Source organism: Oncorhynchus masou, chromosome 32, assembly GCF_036934945.1.
Source record: "Oncorhynchus masou masou isolate Uvic2021 chromosome 32, UVic_Omas_1.1, whole genome shotgun sequence".
Taxonomy (NCBI): Eukaryota; Metazoa; Chordata; class Actinopteri; order Salmoniformes; family Salmonidae; genus Oncorhynchus; species Oncorhynchus masou.
In genome coordinates this window covers 63,242,958-63,267,345 of record NC_088243.1, presented here as the reverse complement: position 1 = coordinate 63,267,345, position 24,388 = coordinate 63,242,958, and the positions used below count along the sequence as shown (strand labels likewise).

General features: G+C 41.7%; 1 protein-coding gene across 1 annotated transcript; it reads right to left on the bottom strand.

Annotated features, from left to right (window-relative positions):
* Positions 1-1,180: 1,180 nt before the first annotated feature.
* On the bottom strand, positions 1,181-19,546 carry LOC135526438 (beta-1,4-galactosyltransferase 1-like). Its single transcript, XM_064954808.1, has 6 exons — positions 18,625-19,546; positions 17,119-17,354; positions 8,504-8,691; positions 6,370-6,492; positions 4,480-4,584; positions 1,181-3,831 (listed from the first exon to the last, which is right to left on the bottom strand). Exons 1-6 carry the CDS (start codon positions 18,920-18,922, stop codon positions 3,699-3,701), a joined length of 1,083 nt encoding a protein of 360 aa, XP_064810880.1. The 5' UTR covers positions 18,923-19,546; the 3' UTR covers positions 1,181-3,698.
* Positions 19,547-24,388: the final 4,842 nt, after the last annotated feature.

Below are 24,388 nucleotides of genomic sequence, written 5' to 3'. Positions count from 1 at the left end.
GCAGCGCCTTAGCCGGCTGCGCCACTCAAGAGCCCAATGATCCACTACACTGATCAACAAGCACCATAATTATTCATTACCTTCTGTAAAGGTCACCACATGGTGGGATGTAGACATTCCCTGATAACAGTCTGGGATGGAGTTTTACTGGTCGTTTGATCTGCCGAAGATTCAAAACAAGTATCTGTGGGGGAGGCAATTAACAAATATGGGTCAAACTATGGCACAAGTTAGCAGTTACCCTATGAGAAAGGAAATCCACTCAGCTAGGTATTTATTTAGATGTGTCATTAGCCTAAATTCCCTTCCTTTAGAATCCCTGATACAAAATGGAACAAACATAATGGAATGCGGCAAGTGTCATAGGGAGCTGGAAACCTACCCAGTCCATTCATAGATGAGTGGTCATGAAGGACACTGCCTATACTACAGAACAGGTGGCAGCAGCAGCTGTCTATTACCTGGGGTGGTGCATGTCGGCTCCCTCGGCCCATTCTCTGGAGCAGTCGGAGACGGTTTCTGCAGAGCACTTTTGACCCGAGCCAGACTGACTTCCAGATCTCTCCTACGCTGCTCCGAGTCCAGGAGGCCCTGGAGGTCAACCGTCCCAGGTTGGGTGAGTCGAAGTCAGCCAGGTGGTATATCGTCCATGGGGTTGGAAAGTGGAAAAGACTTCAGCCTCTGCTGCCAACCTGTGTCAAAACCCCTGCCCTCCATAACACTGCAGTGTTCACGACACCACCTACAGGTAACAGCTTCAAGCTGGTTGTCTCAACTCACAACTGCATGAGAGACTGATGCAACGATGTAGTAGTAGTTACCTCTCACCTGGATGTTTTTTCTTTCACTAAATAAAATGTAGAAAGCAGTTGGCTTGTCTTTAGTTTGAAAGGTACAGAGGGCTACTCTGCCCGCCCCTACACTTTTGTCCCGTCAAGTGTCCCATTGCACTGTGCATAGGACACGACTGACCAATTCCAACACTGAACATTAACTAAGAGGGCGCTTAAGAGTTTAGCTGGCTGACCCAATGCTTGGACAAAAATAATGGTGTGAGGGGACTTTCAGGGTCAGTTTCCCAGGCACAGATTAATGTTCTCAATTGAGACTTCATTCCAGGGCTTGATCTGTGTCATGGAAACCACCAAGTCTTCGACCCATGTTAATGAATGAGAAGACGTTTACTTAAATATTTAATTACCTAAACATTGCTGCAAGTCAGTATACATTTTTGAATGAAAATGTGAAGAGCCAGCAAAAGATTTACAAAGACATGCATTTGTAGAAATCACAAGCATACACATACATGCACACATTGAATCATAATGGAATCCATGAAGAGAAAAAGGAACAGAGTAATGAAGCCTTGCAGATTAGCCAGCTAACTTTTGTAAAACAAACTGAATTCACACTTGACATACAAAATGCTGGCTCTCAATAAAGGCCATTGTCTATGGGAGGTACACAACCTGGCTTTAGCCAACCTATAAAGACCTTAGTTTAACTCTGAAAGAGCCTTTGGGTGGATTGAGAAAATGAGATAAAAATGGTATGCATTGCACATAACGCATCCCTGCATGCAAGGCATCTCCCATGTCTTTAGAGCGATTGTGTGTGGCTACCAGACAGTGAGGTGGTATGTGGTGATGAGGCCTTTAAGATGTACTCAAGTTGACAACCACTCCAAATTTAAAGTATAGAAATGTGTTGCGTAGAGCTGACACAATCCTCTAGTCACCATGATTGTACACTGTGCTCATTCTATATAAAGGATTTCTATACGCAACGTTCCACCATAGTTGAATAAGCCCACGATATTGGGTTTCCTGGCCGAGCCCATATAGGCTTACAGCTTGAAGAGCAACCCAGTGACGTCACAACCATTCTCTACTTTACAGTGGAAACTATAGGTTGTGTATGTGTATACATATGGCTTGGCTGCTTCATTGGAACATTCACTACAGAATGTACAGTAGGCAGCCAACTATTATCCAGTATCTGGGAAAACACTTTTGGGAAACAGCTGGGGAATTACTGACTATGCTTCAGAGCTTAATGTACACTCATCCCTCCTACTAAATGGTCCAAGGTCCATTGTACAGTATTGTCTCTAAAATTGAGGTCAGTAACCGAAAGGTCACTGGTTGGAATCCCCGAGCCAAATACGTGAAAACTCTGTCAATGTGCGTTTTAACAAGGCCCTTAACCCTCATTGCTCCTGTAAGTCAGTGTCTGATAAATTACTACAATGTCAATATAAAAATGTTGACCAATTAATTTATATTTTCAAGTTTATTTAGGTAAGGCAGAAATGGCAATCATTTTATAGATTCTCCAGACACCAGCACTGATATAATTAAGAAGCAGTCAGGAGAGGAATGGCAAACATTTAAGCCTAAGTATGGACAGCACAATTATTCTGTTCCATCGAGTCAGAAATCTCAATGGCTTTTTTTCTCAAGATTGAGTTACTAACTTTACTTGTGCAACATCATGCCCCATGGCTCACAAGCTTGAGCCATTTTCACTGTATATGAGGATCTATAAAGTACCTGTGAGGAAGACATGGTGACCGTCCAGTTTAAAAACATGCGGATGTCTTTAAGGGTATTGATTACTACGTATTGAGGATACAAAATGCTTGTTTTTCTAACCCTCACACTTCCTTAGACATACACGGACTACAAGAGGATCCTTTTCAGCATAGAACCCACTCTCGTAGACACAAAAAAAGTAGAACGCCAGACACTCATGACAGACAACAGCATGGTAGCATTTTAACTCTGGGCACACACACACGCACAACACCACCAGGCAAATACATTCAGTTACCTATTTTCCACCAGGGAGAGGCCTCCTTAGAGGCTACCTGGAATGGTGTTCTTCACAGGGAAGGGAGCTTCAACAGAGACACTTTCAAGATAGTTCAAATACCCTTAAGGACCCCTTCTCTAATATAACTATCATGGGATTTGGACTTTAAAAAAAAGTATTTTTTGGAGTTCTAGGCCCTTTGATGCTCTATCAAAAGGTTGTGAATGTATCCAAAAGTACAACAATCTTAAGATCATTGTTTGGTTGCCTTTGGAAGAAAAAAAAGTGACTTGGTTGGTTACGGAACTCTACAATTTGAAGTTCAATCTTTGGCCTGAGCACTTGGCATTGAATGGGTTGAAACCTTGCTCGATCAGCAAAGGAATCAAAAGGAATAGCAAATATCTCACAAAAGTGACAGAAAACTACAATGATGCCAAAACAACATCAACAGTACTAGAAAGAAATAGACATAAAATGAATTGAGTGTCCCCGATGCATAGGACAATAAATGAAGAATTTTACAACCACCCGTCAAGACAAAATGGCTCACAAAGGAATTTGTCGCAGCAGCAATCTTCAAAGAGTGTGGAGTACGTACAAGCCTAATAGGAAACCAACAGTGTGTCAATGTACTGAATGTCAACGGTCATTCCTGGTGTCAATGATTTATGGATCCTATAAAGAAAAAGCTGGAATCCCAGTTCAATTCACCATCGGATGTGCAAAGGCCGAAAATAAAGGGAACGTTTGTTTGCTGATCAGATCAGTCATTCTCTGTAGTCCAAAGAGTCCAAGGCATATCATTATTTACAATGTCAAGGCACATTTGGTTACTGCATCCACCACAGATTGGCAAGGCTGTTCATGTTTGATTGGTTCTCTCAGTCTTTTTTTCCCACGTCCACAGTGATTTTGGTGTATAATTGATCCTTCTCCACTTTGACCACTTTGTACGACAGGGTTTTGATGCCGTCTTTGTTCATTGTCTCCCTGGTGTGGGCGATGCGGTCAAACCTGGAACGAAAAACCACAGTTCAACCACAATTCAATATCGTGGTTTAGGAACCATGTCTTTTGTTTAAGGTGTAGCCCATGGCAAACATCTCTTTTGGATTTCACAACAACCGTCACTAGATTAAACATGAAAACTACACGACATCAAACAAATCAAAGTGCTATAGGGAAAAGTCATTACTATAAATATCTACATAGTGATTTCAATAGAGATGAAGGATTAAGTTGCTTTGCGTGATAATAAACACATTGCACGCCAATGTTTTCCCAGACTTTAATATTCTATTAAGGTTGCATCGGTACGGAGAAGAATGTCCAAGTTCAGAAAGTCAGCCAGCGTTAGTGAGAAATGATGTGAAGGGGAACAGTAGCGAGAGAACGGATCTTTGTGTGGAGAAGGAAAGGGGAGCCTGGGGAGGGTTCACCTATTGTTCCATCCCTTCTGCTCTCCTTTACAGATCTGACAGAGCTGGATCGGTGAAAGCAATATAGCTGAAACTAGGTGGACCAAAACACTTACTCTATCAAATCCAGTTTGGCTATATCCCTGTGAAGGGAAGTGAATGAAGACAGAGGCGGTACCATGACAGATTGAAATACCACCCCTGAGCATCGTGCAGGAGTCCTGTTCACAAGGGGGAACCTCACCTCTGAGGGTTGTCTTCATTCCCACCGTCCCGGTTGTGGCGGATCATCCTGCATTTCCCCACGGCGCCGCTGGGCCGTGAGATGGTCATCCCCTTGGAGCTCAGCCTGTTAAAAGACAGCAGCAACATGTGTCAGAACCCCTGTCTAACTAAAACACTGGACCACAGTTCTCAGAGGAGAAAATCTGCACTTTTTTTTTACACTAGAAATAAACATAAAAAAAAAAAGTCTAATAAAAATAGGATAGATGTGAAAGGGAGTAAAACAAGTTCTTTGATTTTAATTCAGTTGCCTCTGGAAGAGATGCAAATTGGCCTTGCTTATTACATAACAGGTCACATTTGTGTAGCTGGGTTCAGTGACACAGCTACAAAAGCTTCCCGAACACCGTGAATAACATTGATCGTCTCTGGAAACATCCAGTCTGCCAGTTTACAGTTGCACAATCAAAATGGATGAAGTGAATTATAAACCAACCCCTACGAAGACCTACGTAAAGCAGAAGAGACAAAAACACATCTTAACACCTTGTGCTGTTGGGCATTTCGCACCAAGGGTGGAGTTGCTCTATAGACCAGCCAAACTGAATTAAATAACAACTATAGGGTTACACATGACTCAAAGACACAGGTCAACAAGGCACAGTATATGTTTTGTAGAGCTAATTTAATGCCAAATCCAGCAAAGCTTGGATCACACTACTGAACAAAACTGGCTCTGGAACAGGAGATACTGTAAATTAAGTTATGCATGGTTCACTTTGTTTCTCTTTTCCACAAAGTACCAGGAGTTGGAACTGGTTCAGGGAACAAAACCGGAAAACAGCATTTTTTCAAGGAACAGAAACGGGAAGAAAGTGATGCATACTGTTATTTTAAAAGCATGTTAACCAGTTAACTTTATTTTACGTTCCAGAAAAAAAAAACGCAAAATCTTTGCCAGTGTTGAGGTTACCTGCGATGCCTAGGGTAATGTACTGATGTTACAAGTGTGATTCAGAAGATAGATTTTTTAATTCGCTAGAGAAAAATGGATGAACTTCAATGCTAGTTAAGGATAATATAGGCCTAGTTATCACATTGGATTTAACTACAAAAAGATAGTGGTGCTGCTCTGCTCAAGCTTGTGAGCTAGCTAGCTAAAAGGACATCCAAAGTTCCTCCATAGAAGCCGCTCCTCCGAGGTATAATTCTGTGGACCCAATTCAGATAATGCCGGTCATAAGATGCCCAGCGCTTCAAGCCTCCTCCTCAACCCTCTCTCACCACATCTGTGTCCTGAGCCATAGGCTACACTTGTCTGTCAATCACACATGTAAACAACTAGCTTGACTGCTCTAGCCACACTGATTGAACTAATTTAATAAGATGAATGTTTAAAAAAAGTTGTTTTCACAGGTTAAGGGAACGATATAAACCGGTATTCATTTTTGGTTTGAACCGGTTCAGAACTGTATTTTTGTTCGTTGGAACAGAACAAAAATATTTATGGTTCCAATCCCTATAAAATACCCTATTAGTCTTATTTCAGGAAAGGTCAGACTGGGTCTGAAGGAGCCATAACTCTTTCAAAAGCAAACATTTCTCTTTTAACTCATTAACATTTCCTTCAAGAGCAAATGGTGGTAGTGGCATACAAAGGCACCCTCGGGGACAAGTTGGAACAATGCTGACGAGTATCACTGACGAGTGACAAGAACTAGGGCTATGTTACTATGTGATGGGGCTTCGACACTGAACAAGAAAACCGTTTCATGTGAAACCTTGGCTAACACTTTACCCAATAAATATGAATTACTTGGAGTCTTATTTCAGCTGTCCTGCGGCTGACTTTCACATGGAGTCCTGATACACCACAGACGTTAGTCAGAGTGGGTGTGTGGACTCTGACCTGTTGAAAATGTCATCGTCCTCCCCTCCCCAGCCCCAGTAGTTGTTGGGGAAGCCGTTGATCTTGAGGAACTGCTCCTTGCTCATTGACGACACGCCCCCAAAATACTGGTTGTACGGCAACCTGAGAGAAAGCGGGAGAGAGAAAGATAAATAAATACATAGTGATACTTGGGAGTTTAAACAGCTCTCAAATGAAGGGGTCAAGGACTTGGGGCCCGGCAGAAATTGCAGTCAATTTCCTGTTCCAGGAAAGAAGTATATGCCTAGAAGATGTGGTGCTGCAGAAAAACCCTCTTCCTCTATGCATCACTGCCTTCTGTAAGTTACACGCTGGCTCTCTGTACACTGTAGGGCAACGTGTAGCTGAGAGACTGAGGATCCCTGGTTTTGCCTTGCCTCATTTTGGACACTCTCGCATTATAGCCTAGGATAACTCGTATTCTTTAAATCCCATGGCTAACATTGGAAAGGTGGCCACAATTAAGAAAATCTAATGAAAAGAGAAAAAAAAAACATTAATCCATTGTGGGATTTAGTCACCGAACAAGGGGAGCTTGGCATCTCTGAGCTGCATGCCCCTGGAGGAACATGACACAGTGGCAGGACACAAGCTGTTGTGTGTGCAACACAGGGAGGAATTTGGTGACAGGACGCCCATAAAAGCCCAGTTAGAAGCTGAGAGACCTGTTCTATGACCTGTACACAGGGGGCACATTGTACTATGACGTCACCTCTGGGAGCAGCTTACTTTACTAATCTTAAAATCAGAAGCAGACAACGGAGGCAAACTGACTGTATATCAGCGCCTAGCCAAGCATAAGCCCTACAGATGTGTGGGCCCAGAGGTGTAGATCAGAAGCTCCCAAATCACTTTATCAAACACAGACAGCCTGTAGCCTCACAAGAGCCCTTCCCTGTCTGACGTGTTACACGTGTAGAGCAACAGCTAAACCAACTGGAGTTTGCGCTACAGGTCACTGGACTCCACAAAGCAGAAAACAGTTCAAAACCCATGAGACACTCACAGCATTGCCACCTAAGGCTAAAATGATTTGCATTTAAGCCATTCTGAGAGCTGACCTTTGAAGCCAGTACTTCTCATGTGAGTGTTGCACAGTTTTGTAAGTCTAGAGGCAGGCTATTCAACACACAACTCGAGGCAAATAAAGTCCCAGCAGCTAATGGGGATCCATAACAAATACAAATGAGCAACAGTTTACTACTAGTGTAGCTAGATTTAGGGCCTAATTCAAATGACATGTCAAGCTGTTTCCAACACCGCCTAATGCATTAGTGATCTAAATGCTTGCTTGTCTTACCGACAGAGGTAAGGAGAAACAAGCCTTTGTGCGTTTAATAGGGAGAAACTAAATAATGTTATTCCTTTGGCATGTGATACTTTACACATAGCCTAATCTTTCTAGCCTAATTATTGGCTAAACTTTTACAGAACCTGGTTAGGATCAGTCACGTGATGAAGAAGGAAATCATTACCAACCATAAAATATCCTTCATAATTACATCCCCATCCCATGGGGAATGTGGTAGTCAATCACTAAAACCCAGTGAAGGGCTTGATTTGAAATGCCCACAGCAAACACCTATAGACAGCTATTGAGATAAAGACAGGCAGAACCAGAAACTCAACAACAAAACAAAAAAGACAAGTCAATTTTCAATAGGCAGCATCAAGCAAAGTCTACCGTTAGCCATCTGTAACCGTAGTGGTAATTCAGCAGTAAATTGGTTGAAGTGAGTGACAGGGATAGAACATCATGGAATCCACAGGTGCTCTTTAAGCTTTTATGTGGCCACTCCTAATAAATGAGCTCAGTGTGTATGTGCCTTTGACAATGTGAATGCACAAGTGTCTGTCCTATGTCTGCGCCGTGGACTGGGGGAGAGGCTGAGGCCGCCGTGGACTGGGGGAGAGGCTGAGGCCGCCGTGGACTGGGGGAGAGGCTGAGGCCGCCGTGGACTGGGGGAGAGGCTGAGGCCGCCGTGGACTGGGGGAGAGGCTGAGGCCGCCGTGGACTGGGGGAGAGGCTGAGGCCGCCGTGGACTGGGGGAGAGGCTGAGGCCGCCGTGGACTGGAGAGAATGCCTGGTCATCTGTGGGAGGGGTTGACTTACCTGAAGCCAAACTTGTCCATGGAGACAGACAGGTGCCTGGGCTGGCTGAAGCACTTGTAGGTGTTGCGGTCATCCATAGGGATTAGGTCCACATCGCTGAAAACAAAGCAGCCGTAGTCGTACTCCTTCAGGGCCTCTGTGTAGCCAACGTTGAGGAGCTTGGCGCGGTTAAAGATCTCATCACCGTCCTAGAGAGTGAATGGAGAGAATATGGGTTTGGAATTGGAAGGTGAATCGTGGTAAACTAAATAGTTATTTTTGAGGGTCTAGACAGGAGTAAGCAACTCTGGTCCTCATTGTTCAGCAACCCATGTCTAATTGGACTAAAATGTACACCAGAACCAAGGCTAAACTAAACCATCCAGGTGGCTATCTATTATAATGTTATTGGGAATACAATACGTGTCAGAGACTGAGCACTAGACGTTACAAACATCCTACACTGAAGTTTGGAAAGAAAAGGTACCAGACTTGTGTAGCTAGTTGGACTGGACAACTGAAAAACATTGGTGTATACAGTACAGGACTTTGAGTCGTTGGTCTTTGATGACGTTGTGTAGTCATCTTCTTGTTTGCTGGAAAACATGTGTTTACCCTTAATATCAAGAGTGCGTGCACGTACAAACTTGAAATTCATTCTGTTGCTGATGCAGTGTCAAAGCTTTGCAGGCCCAGCTCTTTGTGGCTTCATGTAGCTGTTACGCTAGGTCTTTTCAAGGGTGTATAAATCAACAGATTCAAATACAATTTAATAGTGCTAAAAACGTGTCAGTGGCATTTTAGTAGCTTATGGATCGTGACCGCTTTATGTAGAGTGAATGTAACTAGACAGAATTCTAATGGGAAGGAGAGATTTTTCTCCAAGGTGTAGGATAATTATTATGACTCAAAAACAAAGGAATGCTGATGGACATGGATAGATAAATCTAGGAGACAACCATTTTCCATTTTGAAGCAGTAATCGAGTTTCAGTTCTTGTCTTATAACCATTGGCCTAGCTTACTGAAAGGGGACAAAATATCCTTAAATTGGGGGATTGAATGACAGAATATCATATTGCAGTCTGTACAGGCTTTAAACTTAATCCTCTGTTAAACCAACATATTCTGGGCTCTTTTCAGGGCTGGCATGTCATCCACTACTTGTTGGGTGGGTATTTTTAATGATCTTTTTGTGTTCTCGGGCTGCATACATGGTCAGTTACCAGGGCTAATGTACGTCAGTGACCGGGCATGATTCTGTGTGGTGTCCTTTGAAAAAGAAAAAAAAAAAAAAAAACGGGAGCATCGTGTTCTGTGTCAATGTGCCTTCAAATGACTTTCAAATGGTCACGTCTCATGTATCACTGGCTTTATCTGATGGTCCTCCTGAAAAAGTTCAGCTTGAATACCCACAGAACCAAAATACTCAAATGGAGGCAGATGAAACCTAACAACATGCAGTCGAAACAAGAACCGAGGTTCTCAAATTAAAGAATAGTGTGGCTAGTGTTTTAATAAAAACATGTATTTCTATTTTTAAAAAGACAATATTCTAAAAAGAAATGGAAAATGAGGAAGAGGGTCTGGATGCCACAAAGCAGCGAAGTTCAAGTCATCTGAAGAGGCGTTCCAACCCTTGGACAATTGATTCAATGTTCAGTAGTGTTCTCTGCTGATGAACTTCCCTGTCAGTCACATGTCACACATTGTGGTGATATGAAACAGACATGTACACTGATTGAAATAAACGTATTGACATCTGCTACGGTCTGAAATAAATATCCGCTAAGGAGGTCTGTGAGTGTGTTTATGGGAGTGAGTTTGTGTGTGTTTGCGTTTTCCTTCCACCAAGTGATGCATCCCTCTCTCCTCCAGTGCATGACAGCTTCACCTGTATACAGGATGTGGATCATTTGCAAAGATGGAAACAAGCAAGTGAAGAAGACAGCATGAGACTAAAATAGATCTCTAATTCAATGAGACAGAGAAAATAATCCCATATTACCAGTAGAACCCCTCAGCCCATGGGATCACGCAATTGGCCAGAGCAAGCAGGGGGCCGGTCTCACCTCTTCCAGCGACCACAGCCATTGGCCAGATACGCCTGACATGCAAAAGGGCGGCGGTAGAGCAAGGGGCCAGGGTAAGGAGGAAATAAAACAAGGGAGGAAAAGATAGGAAAGGCTAGGAGAAATAGGAGAGAAGAGAGAAACAGAAAGACTGAGTATAATTTCAACAAAGACCCCATAATTGTGTTTAACAGCATTGAACAGCCCTCTAGCAATAGCTTGGTCTGTCATGATTGGCCCATTAGTATAAAAGCAGCCATTAAAGCTTATTTTCTTTGCAGTGGACACCAATTTGCTACCTGTGCAAGAGACTGGAATGGAGCGTAGGCAAAAAAAAAAAAAAAAAAAAAAAAGGTTATATGCTCAAATAGAACCATGTATTTCCTGCGTAAAGCCTAGGTGTGGCGTTTGCCCTACAACATGCTGGTTTCCCACACTTTACATGTTGGTGGGTGGGAGGCAACAGACTCATGTCCTGGCATGAGACCTGAAAGACAAGGAAGTTATGCCTTCAAGCTGAAACCCAGTACTGGCCTCGCAAGTGCCAATAGAGCCTACATCTGCAAAGAATCATGTCCTTAAATAGACCATTGAACTACACCGAACTGATACGCATTTTTTATCAAATAGGAATAGATTTAATCTACAACATGGCCCTGTACACTAGTATTAACTTTGGTTGTTAATGTTCAAAAGTTACTTTGCTTTAACCCAGACAGTGTTGATGATTAGAAGGATATTGAGAAGAATGGATATCATTATACTATGTTAAGGTCTGCCTTTGCGTGAAATGGGATTAGGTGACCCAATTTTAATTTTACCAGGCAAGTCAGTTAAGAACAAATTCTAATTTTCAATGACGGCCTAGGAACAGTGGGTTAACTACCTGTACCTTGTCAGCTCGGGGGTTTGAACATGCAACCTTCCGGTTACTAGTCCAACGCTCTAACCACTAGGCTACCCTGCCGCCGCAATAACTACTACATTTTCACCTTGTCAACTCTGGGCTCTGCAGTGGCATTCATACTAGTTTGTCCTTTTGCCAAATTAATTTCCAAATATACTTGAGGCCAACTTTAGTATTCCCATAAGTCAGTAAATCCCCACACCTGTGAGAATTCAGTCTAACTACTTACAGCATCACCGCACACAGACACACACACACACACACGCACGCACAAAATACATTTCTGCCCATGTCTGTGGACTCATGTTTAGAGACTTCTACAAATGGGGAGATAGTCCGTGAGAGATAGAGAGACAGAACCTGATTTTAGGCAGGAAAGCCCTCAATTCATGAAACCAAAATGTTTTAGGTGGCACCACTCCGGCTAATGATTGCCATTGATAATGACCAACACTGGGCAGTTTGTAGCTAGGCTATTTTTCAAAACAGAGTAGCCAACATGTTGTGGCACTAAGCGCTTATGATCACTAGTCATCGGCAGGCATACAAATGATGTGATGTCTATGGTCAACTTGTCCGTTTTCATTCAAAGGTTTTAGATACACCAAATTGCCAAAAGTATGTGGACACCCATTCAAATTACTGGATTTGGCTATTTTAGCATCACCCGTTGCTGACAGGTGTATAAAATGGAGTAAACAACCATACAATCTCCATAGACAAACATTGGCAGTAGAATGGCCTTACTGAAGTTCAGTGACTTTCAAAGTGGCATCGTCATAGGATGCCACTTTTCCAACAAGTCAGTTTGTAAAATGTCTGCCCAGCTTGAGTTTCCCCGGTCAACTGTAAGTGCTGTTATTGTGAAGTGGAAACATCCATGTGCAACAATGGCTCAGCCGTGAAGTGGTAGGCCACACAAGCTCATCGAACAGGACCGCTGAGTGCTGATGCGTGTAAAAATAGTCTTGTTGCAACACTCACTACCAAGTTCCAAACTGCCTGGAAGCAGCATCAGCACAAGAACTGTTTGTCAGGAGCTTCATGAAATGAGTTTCCATGGCTGAGCAGCCACACTCATGCCTTAGATCACCATGCGCAATGCTAAGCGTCAGCTTGAGTGGTGTAAAGCTCAATGCCATTGGACTCTGGAGCAGTGGAAATGTGTTCTCTGGAGTGATGCCTGCCTGTGCCATTAAACCCCTACAACTCATCCAGAACGCCGCAGCCCGTCTGGTGTTCAACCTTCCCAAGTTGTCTCACGTCACCCCGCTCCTCCGCTCTCTCCACTGGCTTCCAGTTGAAGCTCGCATCCGCTACAAGACCATGGTGCTTGCCTACGGAGCTGTGAGGGGAACGGCACCGCAGTACCTCCAGGCTCTGATCAGGCCCTACACCCAAACAAGAGCACTGCGTTCATCCACCTCTGGCCTGCTCGCCTCCCTACCACTGAGGAAGTACAGTTCCCGCTCAGCCCAGTCAAAACTGTTCGCTGCTCTGGCCCCCCAATGGTGGAACAAACTCCCTCACGACGCCAGGACAGCGGAGTCAATCTCCACCTTCCGGAGACACCTGAAACCCCACCTCTTCAAGGAATACCTAGGATAGGATAAGTAATCCTTCTCACCCCCCCCCCCCTTAAATGATTTAGATGCACTATTGTAAAGTGGCTGTTCCACTGGATGTCAGAAGGTGAATTCACCAATTTGTAAGTCGCTCTGGATAAGAGCGTCTGCTAAATGACTTAAATGTAATGTAATGTAATGTGATGAATCACACGTTACCATCTGGCAGCCCGACAGACAAATCTGGATTTGGCGGTTGCCAGGAGAACGCTACCTGCCTCAATGCCAACTGTAATGTTTGGTGGAGGAGGAATAATGGTCTGGTGCTGTCATGGTTCGGGCTAGGCCCCTTACTTCCAGTGAAGGGAAATCTTAATGCTACAGCATACAATACCATTCTGTGCCTGTAACTTAGAGGCAATAGTTTGGGAATGGCCCTTTGTTTCATCATGACTCAATGCCGCCGTGCACAAAGTGAGGTCCATACAAAAGTGGTTTGTTGAGATCGGTGTGGAAGAACTTGACTGGCCTGCACAGAGCCCTGACCTCAACCCCATCGAACACCTTTGGGATGAATTGGAAAACCGACTGCGAGTCAGGCTTAATCGCCCAACATCAGTGCTCGACCTCACTACTGTTATTGTGGCTGAATGGAAGCAAGTCCCCGCAGAACTGTGCCAACATCCAGTGGAAAGCCTTCCCAGAAGTGTGGAGGATGTTATGGCAGCAAAGGGGAAGGGGGGAACCAATGCCCGTGATTTTGGAATTAGATGTTCGACAAGCAGGTTTCCACATACTTTTGGTCAAGTAGCGTAAGAACATGCACCGCTAAACAATAAAATGGGCCTACTTGATTGCAATAAAAAGCCCAAATTACACCTACTAATCATTTTTACATCTGGAAAAGACAGGACATTTTGTACCCAGGCCAGGTTACCCAAATGTTGTGCATTCACATTTAAGTACAACCCAATTCTTCCATTAGTTATTTGTAACCAACTCTATACACTTTTAGTACATAAGAGCTTTCCTTTAATAAAGGATCTTGATGAAAAGAAACAGGAATGTGTGAGGATAAAAAGAGCATTCCAAACAGGATTGTTCTCTCAGGTCTTTAAAGTGACAGAGATAGCACCGTCTGAAAGCCACGTCCATTGGTGTTCAGTGCTAGTTTGACGATAGAGAGCATGAGTCTCTTGGTTGTGCAAACACCATGAATAAATAGAGGAAATTGCTGATGTACAAAGAACAGACGCAGAGACAAATGCTGGCACTGTTGCCAGATCTGATTTCTTCCCCATAGATGGGAACACAAAGGATTAGGCCTACTGCAAATTGTAGGAGTTCTTTAAAGAAGCGAGGCAAGAGTTATTTGGACGCTGGCCTACTTTTCCCTCTTGACTAAAGCAAGAAATTCCTTTATGGAAAACAGATATTTGGGCAATTCCACAGTAACGGAATTACACCAAGACTCTGATTTTTCCACTTTAAAATGCATGCCAAACTAAAACCATTCATTTGAAAGTTCAAACCATACAACTATTGAACAATTTAAAACAGGAAAAAAAAATACACAAACAACCGGTCAAAAGTTTTAGAACTACTCATTCAATGGATTCTTTATTTTTTACTGTTGTCAACATTCTTGAACAATAGTGACGACATCACAACTATGAAATAACACATCTGGAAGGAATCATGTAATAATCAATTTTTGTTTAAAACAAATCTAAATATATTTTAGATTCTTCCAATTGCCACCCTTTGCCTTGATGACAGCTTTTTACACCCTTGGCATTCTCTCAACCAGCTTCATGAGGTAGTCACCTGAAATGCATTTCAATTAACAGGTGGGCCTTTTTTTAAATTTAACTAGGCAAGTCAGTTAAGAACAAATTCTTATTTACAATGATGGCCTACACCAGCCAAACCCGGAGAGTTGCAAAGAAAAAGCCATATCTCGGACTGGCCAATAAAAAGAAAAGGTTAAGATGGGCAAAAGAACAGACACCGGAACTCTGCCTCGAAGGCCTCTTCACTGTTGATGTTGAGTCTGATGTTTTGCGGGTACTATTTAATGAAGCTGCCAGTTGAGGACTTGTGAGGCATTCATTTCTCAAACTCGACACGAATGTACTTGTCTTCTTGCTCAGATGTGCAACGGGACCTCCTGCTCCTCCTTCTATTCTGGTTAGAGACCATTTGCACTGTTCTTTGAAGGGAGTAGTAAGAGATCTTCAGTTTCTTGGAAATTTCTCACATGAAATAGCCTTCAGATTAGACTGACGAGTTTTGGAAGAAAGTATTGTTTCTGGCCATTTTGAGCCTGTATTCAAACCCAAATGCTGATGCTCCAGATACTCAACTAGCCTAAAGAAGGCCAGTTTTATTGCTTCTTTAATCAGCATGACAGTTTTCAGCTGTGCTAACATAATTTGAAAATTGTTTTCTAATGAACAATTAGCCTTTTAAAATGATAACCTTGGATTAGCTAACACAACGTGCAATTGGAACACAGGAGTGATGGTTGCTGATAATGGGCCTCTGTACGCCTATGTAGATATTCCATTAAAAAAATAAGACGTTTCCAGCTACAATAGTAATTTACAACATTACCAATGTCTACACTGTATTTCTGATCAATTTGATGTTATTTTAAAATGGACAAAAAAAAACCGCTTTTCTTTCAAAAACAAGGACATTTCTAAGTGACACCATCTTTTGAACAGTATTGTATATTTACTGGAAAAAAAGTTTGGCAACAGAATTACGATACAATCTCCCTCAGTTTTATTGTTACCAAACTTTGTATCTGCACAGTTTTTCCTATCAATGTGTTTTTGTAAAATTTTCAGTGGAAAGTATTGAAAGTGTAGTAGTCCTTGTGCATAAAGTTGTATTTATTGTTAAACCTTAAAATCAATGTTTTTTCTTTGGTATACATTTTAAAGTGAAAAACCTGAGTCTCAGCGTACACCGTTACCATGGAATTGCCCATATGTCTCTGTCCCAGAAGAGTTACTCAACAAGAAAATAAATATACCAGTACATCTCTCAACTAGTCACTTGGCAACTGCCATTACAGCCTGTCATTTGGGAGCTTGATGCCCTTTTCGTTTTACATAGCTTAGTCTAACACGTAAAAAACAAACCCAAATAAAATATGGCAAAAGTACCCATACTTGTGGTTTACCGTACGAGTAAACACTAGCTATCCTATATTTAAAATATACAGACAAACTTTGTTTGTTTCATGCATTAAAACCACCTAATTAAAAGGGGCACTCCCTGCACTAAGATTTGCTCACTGGTTTAAATCTTACTGCATTTCCCACTACTAGTGCTGAGTGATTAGAGCTTTTTGAAGCTGGTTCAATTATTAAAAAATAATTGTATTTTTTATGTTACATTAAAAGCACGTGGGCTGAATGCTGTAACACAAAACAGTGAATACCAGTCCTATGATAGTAGTGACTGCCCATTACTGTTTACTAACCATTAATTCACATTACTTTAGTAATATGTTTCAGTTGTGTATATTACATTTGTTTTATTTGATGACTTTATTATTTCATTCCAAGCCACCATCCCATCTCTATAGAGCTACTGCCTAAGCTGTCTGACAAAATCACTTTACTGTAGTTCTTCAAAGTAAAATAGCCATACCTTTAAGACTGCTGAATACCAAGTATCAATCACTTAGATCATGCATTGTAAGGCAGTGATACCTCGCAAAAGAAACGCAAAAAAACAACTACTCTTTATATCACCTCACAATTGTGCATCGTTCTCTCTTCCATAGCAGAAACACAGACCGGACAAGTAGATGCACAATGGATTATGGTCATTGTGGTTAATTAGCATGTTTTATGCACTAAACTTTGTAGAATATTGGCCTGTTGGAAACAACTGCCTACTACATTGCACAGTTCAGGCTCGATTTGATTTATCTCTAGAGAAACTGTGCGATGTGCGCGTTTGAGCTCACAGAAAGGAAAAAAAAAGGGAAAAAAATTGAATTCCAATAATCGCTCGGCACTACCAACTACTCCACACAGGCAGACAGAGAGCAGACGGGCCGGGAAGGACTCACCTGGTTGATAACGTAGATGCCGTAGTCCAGCTGCTGGCGCTGAAGGATGGGATGGAGATAGTACAGCCAGAACTTGAGGTGCTCGTCGCGGTTGCGGAACGGGATGATGATAGCCACCTTCTGGAGGGCCACACAGTCTTTGGGCCTGAAGCGCCCCCCATTCTGAAGATTGGGGTTCTCCTTCCTTACCACATCAAGGCTGACTGGGTTAGAAAACTCAATTCGCAGTGGGCCCACTGGATGAGAACGGGAGAGAAGGGAAGTCTTATACAATTTTGTCAGGGCTCTATTTACAACAGCTCTGATAACTGATGATTTCAGTAGAGCCAATGGAAATAGCATGTAAAATCTGTTAATATTGTAGGCCTAATATACTATTGTAAGAAAATTGAGCCTAGTTCTCCACTCTCCTGTGACTGCCTTTTCTGCTGACAATAACCTCTCAGCTGTTTTATTATTAAACACAATAGTGTGGCTCCTATATGCCAGTGGCTTACACAGGTAGCTACAGTAGGTCAAATTACAAAAGCAATACAAAAAAATAACAGAAGGTTAAACTGCATATATGATGTAGTGAATTTATTGTATTGTTTTCTGCAATGTGACCTGGAGGTTGATGTTCCTAGATTGCATTGCTTTTCAATTTAATCTCCAAGTCAGCTGAGGGGAGAATGTGCACACCACTTTAATCCACCAATTCCCACCTGTGGAGCAGTCAGGGTTTTGTGGCAGAGGGACAGATCAGCTCGGGCCACAGCCGCATAAACCATTTAAAAAAAACCTGAGCTAAGAGAGAAGGGCACTGAACAACAACAAGCCTTTGTGGAAACAAGCAACGCTGCTCATTCAAGAGCACTAGCAGTAGTCCTATGCTATGCATTAATAATGCAAGTGTACCCGGTGTGAAATGGCTTTCTAGTTAGCGGGGTGGGGGCGAATAGCGTTTCAATCGGGGACGTCACTCGCTCTGAGACCTTGAAGTAGTTTCTGTGGAGCGATGGGTAACCGTGCTTCGAGGGTGACTGTTGTCGATGTGTGCAGAGGGTCCCTGGTTCGAGCCCAGGTAGTGGCGAGTGGAGGGACGGAAGTAAAACTGTTACATAAGGGTGTGGGCGTGTCGCCATAGATATACATATTGTATGAATAAGTGAAATATCAAACCCTACAGGCTAAGGAAGGGGTCATAAAATAACTAAGACATCGACTGGTGGCTAACTGGTTATACTTGGCGCTTATAGGTTGCATTAAGATACAGATTAAAGCGATATATGTAATGCAAGCTATACCCATTCCTCATTAGAGCAGATGAATGAATGACTGCGTCCGATTTACATGGCCAACAACTATTGGATGCTGATAAAAACCACTTTTGGCAAGACTACCAACCAGGCATCATATGACTATAAAAAGTACCAGTGAGTCTACAGCATACGTCAGAAATATTGATTAAATATTAATTGCCATCGACTCGTTATTAGTTTTGGCAACACATTCATAGCTACTTACCAAGCAGTGGTGAAGTGTCAAAACATTTTACAAGTTCTTTGTTGAACGTAGATGTCACGTTGTCTACAGAAAAGCGGTTCGTTTCAACGACCTCAGGTTTGGTGTCCTTTGATGTAGTTTGGTTATGCTTTTTCGCTGTGTGTGCTTGCTGATTTTGTGCAAACGAAAATGGAATATCTAACGACCTCACGTAAAAAAATAAAGTGACCGAAATATGGAGAAAACAAAGAATGACGACCAATTTGCAAGTTCTATGGAGAACACTGAAATTCACAGTTGAATCCCGCATCATTAGCATGCTATGCTAAATCAGCTACTGTAGCTAGTTAAATTGATAAACAAATCTAAAGTAGGTAACGTTGACGTTACAAAGTTGCAACACCATACCCAATTTCCACTGATGTCACTGTCAACTAGCTACCGTTAGATAATTTGCTAGCTAGGTGCTAACGGTACAATTGTTCATTTTCGCTCGAGACAACTTCAATAAAAAGTTGCCCGTTTTATCCTTTACCTTGCTTGTACTTTAGTCGTATTTCGTATAAGAAATTAGTTATCTTGTTGTAAAAGCCTCCCTCAAGTTAATACCAGCCATCACTACGAACTGTCCCAAATTACTTAAAACGATTTAGCTAGCTATATCAGGTGTTATCGCTAGGTAGTAAACTAACAGCAGCAAGTCCGAAAAGTTCGAAATTATTATTTTCCCGTTGTGTTGGCCAAATTGACTTCAACTAAACTCAAACACACATATCCGATGGTATAATGCTAGTGTTATTAAAATATTCGCGTCCAGGATTAAAGAGTTGTACAATTTTGAAAAAAACTACGTAATCCCTCAACCATTTCCTTGTGGAGACCCCAACATAAATTCGTGACTAGTTCAAGTGACATCTTCCATGTGAACTGCAGCAGGGAGGAGTCTGCCCTACGAAGAATTTCTTCTTCTTCGATGAGATTTAACGGCGGTTGGCATCCAATATGTTGCATTACCGCCACCTACTAGATTTTTTATTTTTTCGGCACAAAAGTTCCACCTACTAGATAAATAAATACCATACCATAACACTACACTCACAAAAAAAAATCTCAAATCCATTTTTGTTTAATTTAATTTCTCTTTCATTTCTGTTCCATTTCTCCTCTTGTCTTTCAGCACACTCCACTTACACTTTCTACCATTCTTCTTTAACAAACCATCTCCCTTTGTTCTGCTATTTTTAACCGACTCAAGCTCACCATCTTCCTCCCGCTCTCTCTTAAACCTCCCCTGTCTATTCCAAGTATGCATCTCCTTATGATAATACTGAACTTCTCCTGACATACATACATATTGTTCTTGCTTTCTCAAGGGATGTCATATAACCAGCTATAATCAGCGCAAACCCCTAGGTATGTAGCGCTCAACAGTGCATCCAACTTATAATGCAGCTGCTTCGTCTTGATGATATTCTTTATCACAAGCTCCCGCGACACTTTTCAATTTCAAACTAGCGCGCTCTCAGGGTCCATTCCCTGCCTGCAATTCTGCTCAAGGTCCCTCACGACGGAACCCTATGAAGGACCGAGTGTGCGTACAGTTACATGACATTACGCCTATTCTGTTGCAAAATGCTTTTCACCAGAAAAGGTTTACTCCAAAAGGAAAACGTTTTGTAACGAAAACGAGTTTCTATTGAACAAATAATTTAGGTCCCTCCCCATTTCGTTACGTTTGCTTTGTTTGCTTCCGTTTGGTTATTACACGCTAAACGGTTTCAGTTGCAAGACGTAATGAATACATCCCAAGCAAAAAAGTGCTTGTAGTAGTTATATCTTATATGATATGCTTGTAAATGTTACTGGTTGGATTTCCTTTATATATGCACGGACTAACTGAAGTCGGTCTTTCTAAACTTTTTTCTTTGTTTGACAGATGGAAATAAAATAAAACTATGAAATTCAATTGTCAGTGTAAATAAATAACATGTGGTAGAAAGTTATTAAACTGTTTATTTAGTGTAACTTTGGTTTTATGTTATTGTCCCTTTTAATATGAAACATTTAGTCTGTTAGTAACAATGATTTCAAATGGAGCACTAAATTAAGAGCACGCTTTATTTCATTGGACAATGAGATCAAGGCATATGTGACCTCCATTGATAGAATTAAACAACTGCAAAAATGTTTTGATCAAATCTGCATAAAAATCCTATTGTGTGAGACAGATATTTCACCGCATGTATAAATGTGAAGCATCCTCTTGGCGTTTCGACTCACTAACGTTACCAAATGTGATAGTGAGAGGAAGCCCAGTGGCCGGCCGTGGGAGAAGATGGAACGAGATGGATTTTGTTCGACATTCTGCTAATTTTCTCATCGATAAAACATTTGATCTCAATACAGCTTTCTATTCCCAAAACTATAACCTGTTACGAACAGAGTGCACTAAGTTTTGTAGACTTAATATATGCTAGAACGCACCAATAGGATCTCTCTAGCTCGAGTTTGGCTCTGCCCACCTCTTGTTTGTTCTGCCCACTGACTCATTTGTTTCGAGTTGAAACGACAGTCTGTGGTTCATCTTGGTTTAATTATAACAATCTTTGTTAAAATGTTGATTGAGGCGGTGTACCCATGTCAAATATAACATACAAGCGCCACCCCGTGGCGGACAAAGATTCGTTGTGATACATTGTGTCCATGATAATTCTGTTTCTCTTGAATATTGTGTTAGCAAAAATGTTTTTATTAATGTTTTTTTTATTTGATCATGACCAGCTGGTGTGTGGCAATTACATTTTTTACAGGCAAACTCCCCCAAGGTAACTATTTATGCTTCTGGTGTAATTCATGACCTGGAAGCCTTGAGTTGTTTATAACACTTTCATCAAGCTGAAAATCTGTCTCTATTTGCAACAGACCCATGACTATACGGTTGCAAAGACCAAATTTCACAAGTGAGGGCACGTGTCTGCCCAGACTAGAGCCTGCTTCCTGGCATGCTACAAAAGACTTTGGACCCAACCATGGACCCAACAGACCAAAGTTAGTTTTTGTGCAGCAGTACACTGTGGACTGGAGAATGCAGTCTGTGTGGGTTGCTCTCATGTTCTATTTTTTTATTTTGCATTTAGGCCTGGTAGATCCTCTCCTGAAACATTCCCCACATACAGAGGTCACACAGAAGGATGGGCATCACTTGAACCATCCCATCCAGGTATTATATTATATTGGTGTGGACAGAATTCAATCAAACCTGCATTGTGGAATTTATGCAATAGCTCTTTCGCCATGGTCAGTGTGGGTTTTCCCCAGTATACCTAGTAATAAAACACAGAAACAGGAAGATTAAGCTATTTTCTCCCCTTACACTGATCTAAAAACTACACATTCTGTATGTATATATTACACATCATGTAAACAATGTTTAAGGACTGTTTTGGGGAGATAACCAGACCAGCCAACCCAGGTATGGTGAATTAAATCATGAGACCATCTGATAATGTGGCATTATCAGGGTGCTGGAGCTGTCAACTGTTTGTTGTGAAGCAGACAATGTGAAGATTTAAAACACATCATGAATTATGCAAAAATCGTTGTACTTTGACTTGTGAAATTTCTTTATATGTAATTATAATGTTACATTCGTGATTGTATTATTGGGAATGATGTGTATAGCAGTAGACATTGTATGTAACCCAATATGTACTCTTAAGGAGCCTACTGTTACTCCTTAAGGTCCAAGGATTTAAAATATTATTTTCAGAGGTAGACTGGCTCTGGCAGCCAAAACAGCAAAATACTGCATCTAAACGTGAATTGATTCTCAGTACAGCCCTTTACTTTCATATCACATCAAAATAATTTCAGAAATGCAAAATATACACTTACTGTACACTGTTTAAACTGGCTTTATCACAGTTGCAGCTTACACATTTCTGGCGGCCTTCTTCCATTACACGCAGGTGTTCCGCGCATTCTAGACAGCTAATTAGCCCCCCAGTCTAATTAGCCCCCCAATATATACATATACACAGTGGGGCAACAAAGTATTTAGTCAGCCACCAATTGTGCAAGTTCTCCCACTTAAAAAGATGAGAGGCCTGTAATTTTCATCATAGGTACACTTCAACTATGACAGACGAAATGAGAAAAAAAATTCAGAAAATCACATTGTAGGATTTTTAATTAATTTATTTGCAAATTATGGTGGAAAATAAGTATTTGGTCAATAAAAAAAGTTTATCTCAAAACTTTGTTTTATACCCTTTGTTGGCAATGACAGAGGTCAAACGTTTTCTGTAAGTCTTCACAAGGTTTTCACACACTGTTGCTGGTCTTTTGGCCCACTCCTTTATGCAGATGTCCTCTAGAGCAGTGATGTTTTGGGGCTGTTGCTGGGCAACACTTTCAACTCCATCAAAAAGTTTTCTAAGGGGTTGAGATCTGGAGACTGGCTAGGCCACTCCAGGACCTTGAAATGCTTCTTACGAAGCCACTCCTTCATTGCCCGGGCGGTGTGTTTGGGATCATTGTCATGCTGAAAGACCCAGCCACGTTTCATCTTCAATGCCCTTGCTGATGGAAGGAGGTTTTCACTCAAAATCTCACAATCCTTGACCCCATTCATTCTTTCCTTTACACGGATCAGTCGTCCTGGTCCTTTTGCAGAAAAACAGCCCCAAAGCATGATGTTTCCACCCCATGCTTCACAGTAGGTATGGTGTTCTTTGGATGCAACTCAGCATTCTTTGTCCTCCAAACATGACGAGTTGAGTTTTTACCAAAAAGTTCTATTTTGGTTTCATCTGACCATATGACATTCTCCCAATCTTCTTCTGGATCATCCAAATGCTCTCTAGCAAACTTCAGACGGGCCTGGACATGTACTGGCAGGGGGACACGTCTGTCACTGCAGGATTTGAGTCCCTGGTGACGTAGTGTGTTACTGATGGTAGGCTTTGTTACTTTTGTCCCAGCTCTCTGCAGGTCATTCACTAGGTCCCCCCGTGTGTTTCTGGGATTTTTTCTCACCTTTCTTGTGATCATTTTGACTCCACGGGGTGAGATCTTGCGTGGAGCCCCAGATCGAGGGAGATTATCGGTGGTCTTGTATGTCTTCCATTTCCTAATAATTGCTCCCACAGTTGATTTCCTCAAACCAAGCTGTTTACCTATTGCAGATTCAGTCTTCCCACCCTGGTGCAGGTCTACAATTTTGTTTCTGGTGTCCTTTGACAGCTCTTTGGTCTTGGCCATAGTGGAGTGTGGAGTGTGACTGTTTGAGGTTGTGTACAGGTGTCTTTTATACTGATAACAAGTTCAAACAGGTGCCATTAATACAGGTAATGAGTGGAGGACAGAGGAGCCTCTTAAAGAAGAAGTTACAGGTCTGTTAGACACCAGAAATCTTGCTTGTTTGTAGGTGACCAAATACTTATTTTCCACCATAATTTGCAAATAAAATCATAAAAAATCCTACAATGTGATTTTCTGGATTTTTTTTTCTAATTTTGTCTGTCATAGTTGAAGTGTACCTATGATGAAAATTACAGGCCTCTCTCATCTTTTTAAGTGGGAGAACTTGCACAATTGGTGGCTGACTAAATACTTTTTTGCCCCACTCTATATTAGTTTAGTATTAGTTTAATTTATATATAAGAGGAATACATTTTTTTGCCAAAAACGTTTCTAAATGAAAAAAATCAACTCATAATGATTAATAATAGCCGGATTGCTAGATTGTATGGCAATTTGGATCATTGGGATTTGGAAAGAAGAA

Excerpts from the sequence above, each read along its gene's own strand:
- LOC135526438 (XM_064954808.1), bottom strand. The coding sequence starts at position 18,922 with ATGCTAATGATGCGGGATTCAACTGTGAATTTCAGTGTTCTCCATAGA. Across the intron at positions 17,355-18,624 it reads TGACACTTCACCACTGCTTG|TGGGCCCACTGCGAATTGAG; the intron begins GTAAGTAGCTAT and ends GTTCTCATCCAG. Across the intron at positions 8,692-17,118 it reads GCATCTACGTTATCAACCAG|GACGGTGATGAGATCTTTAA; the intron begins GTGAGTCCTTCC and ends TTCACTCTCTAG.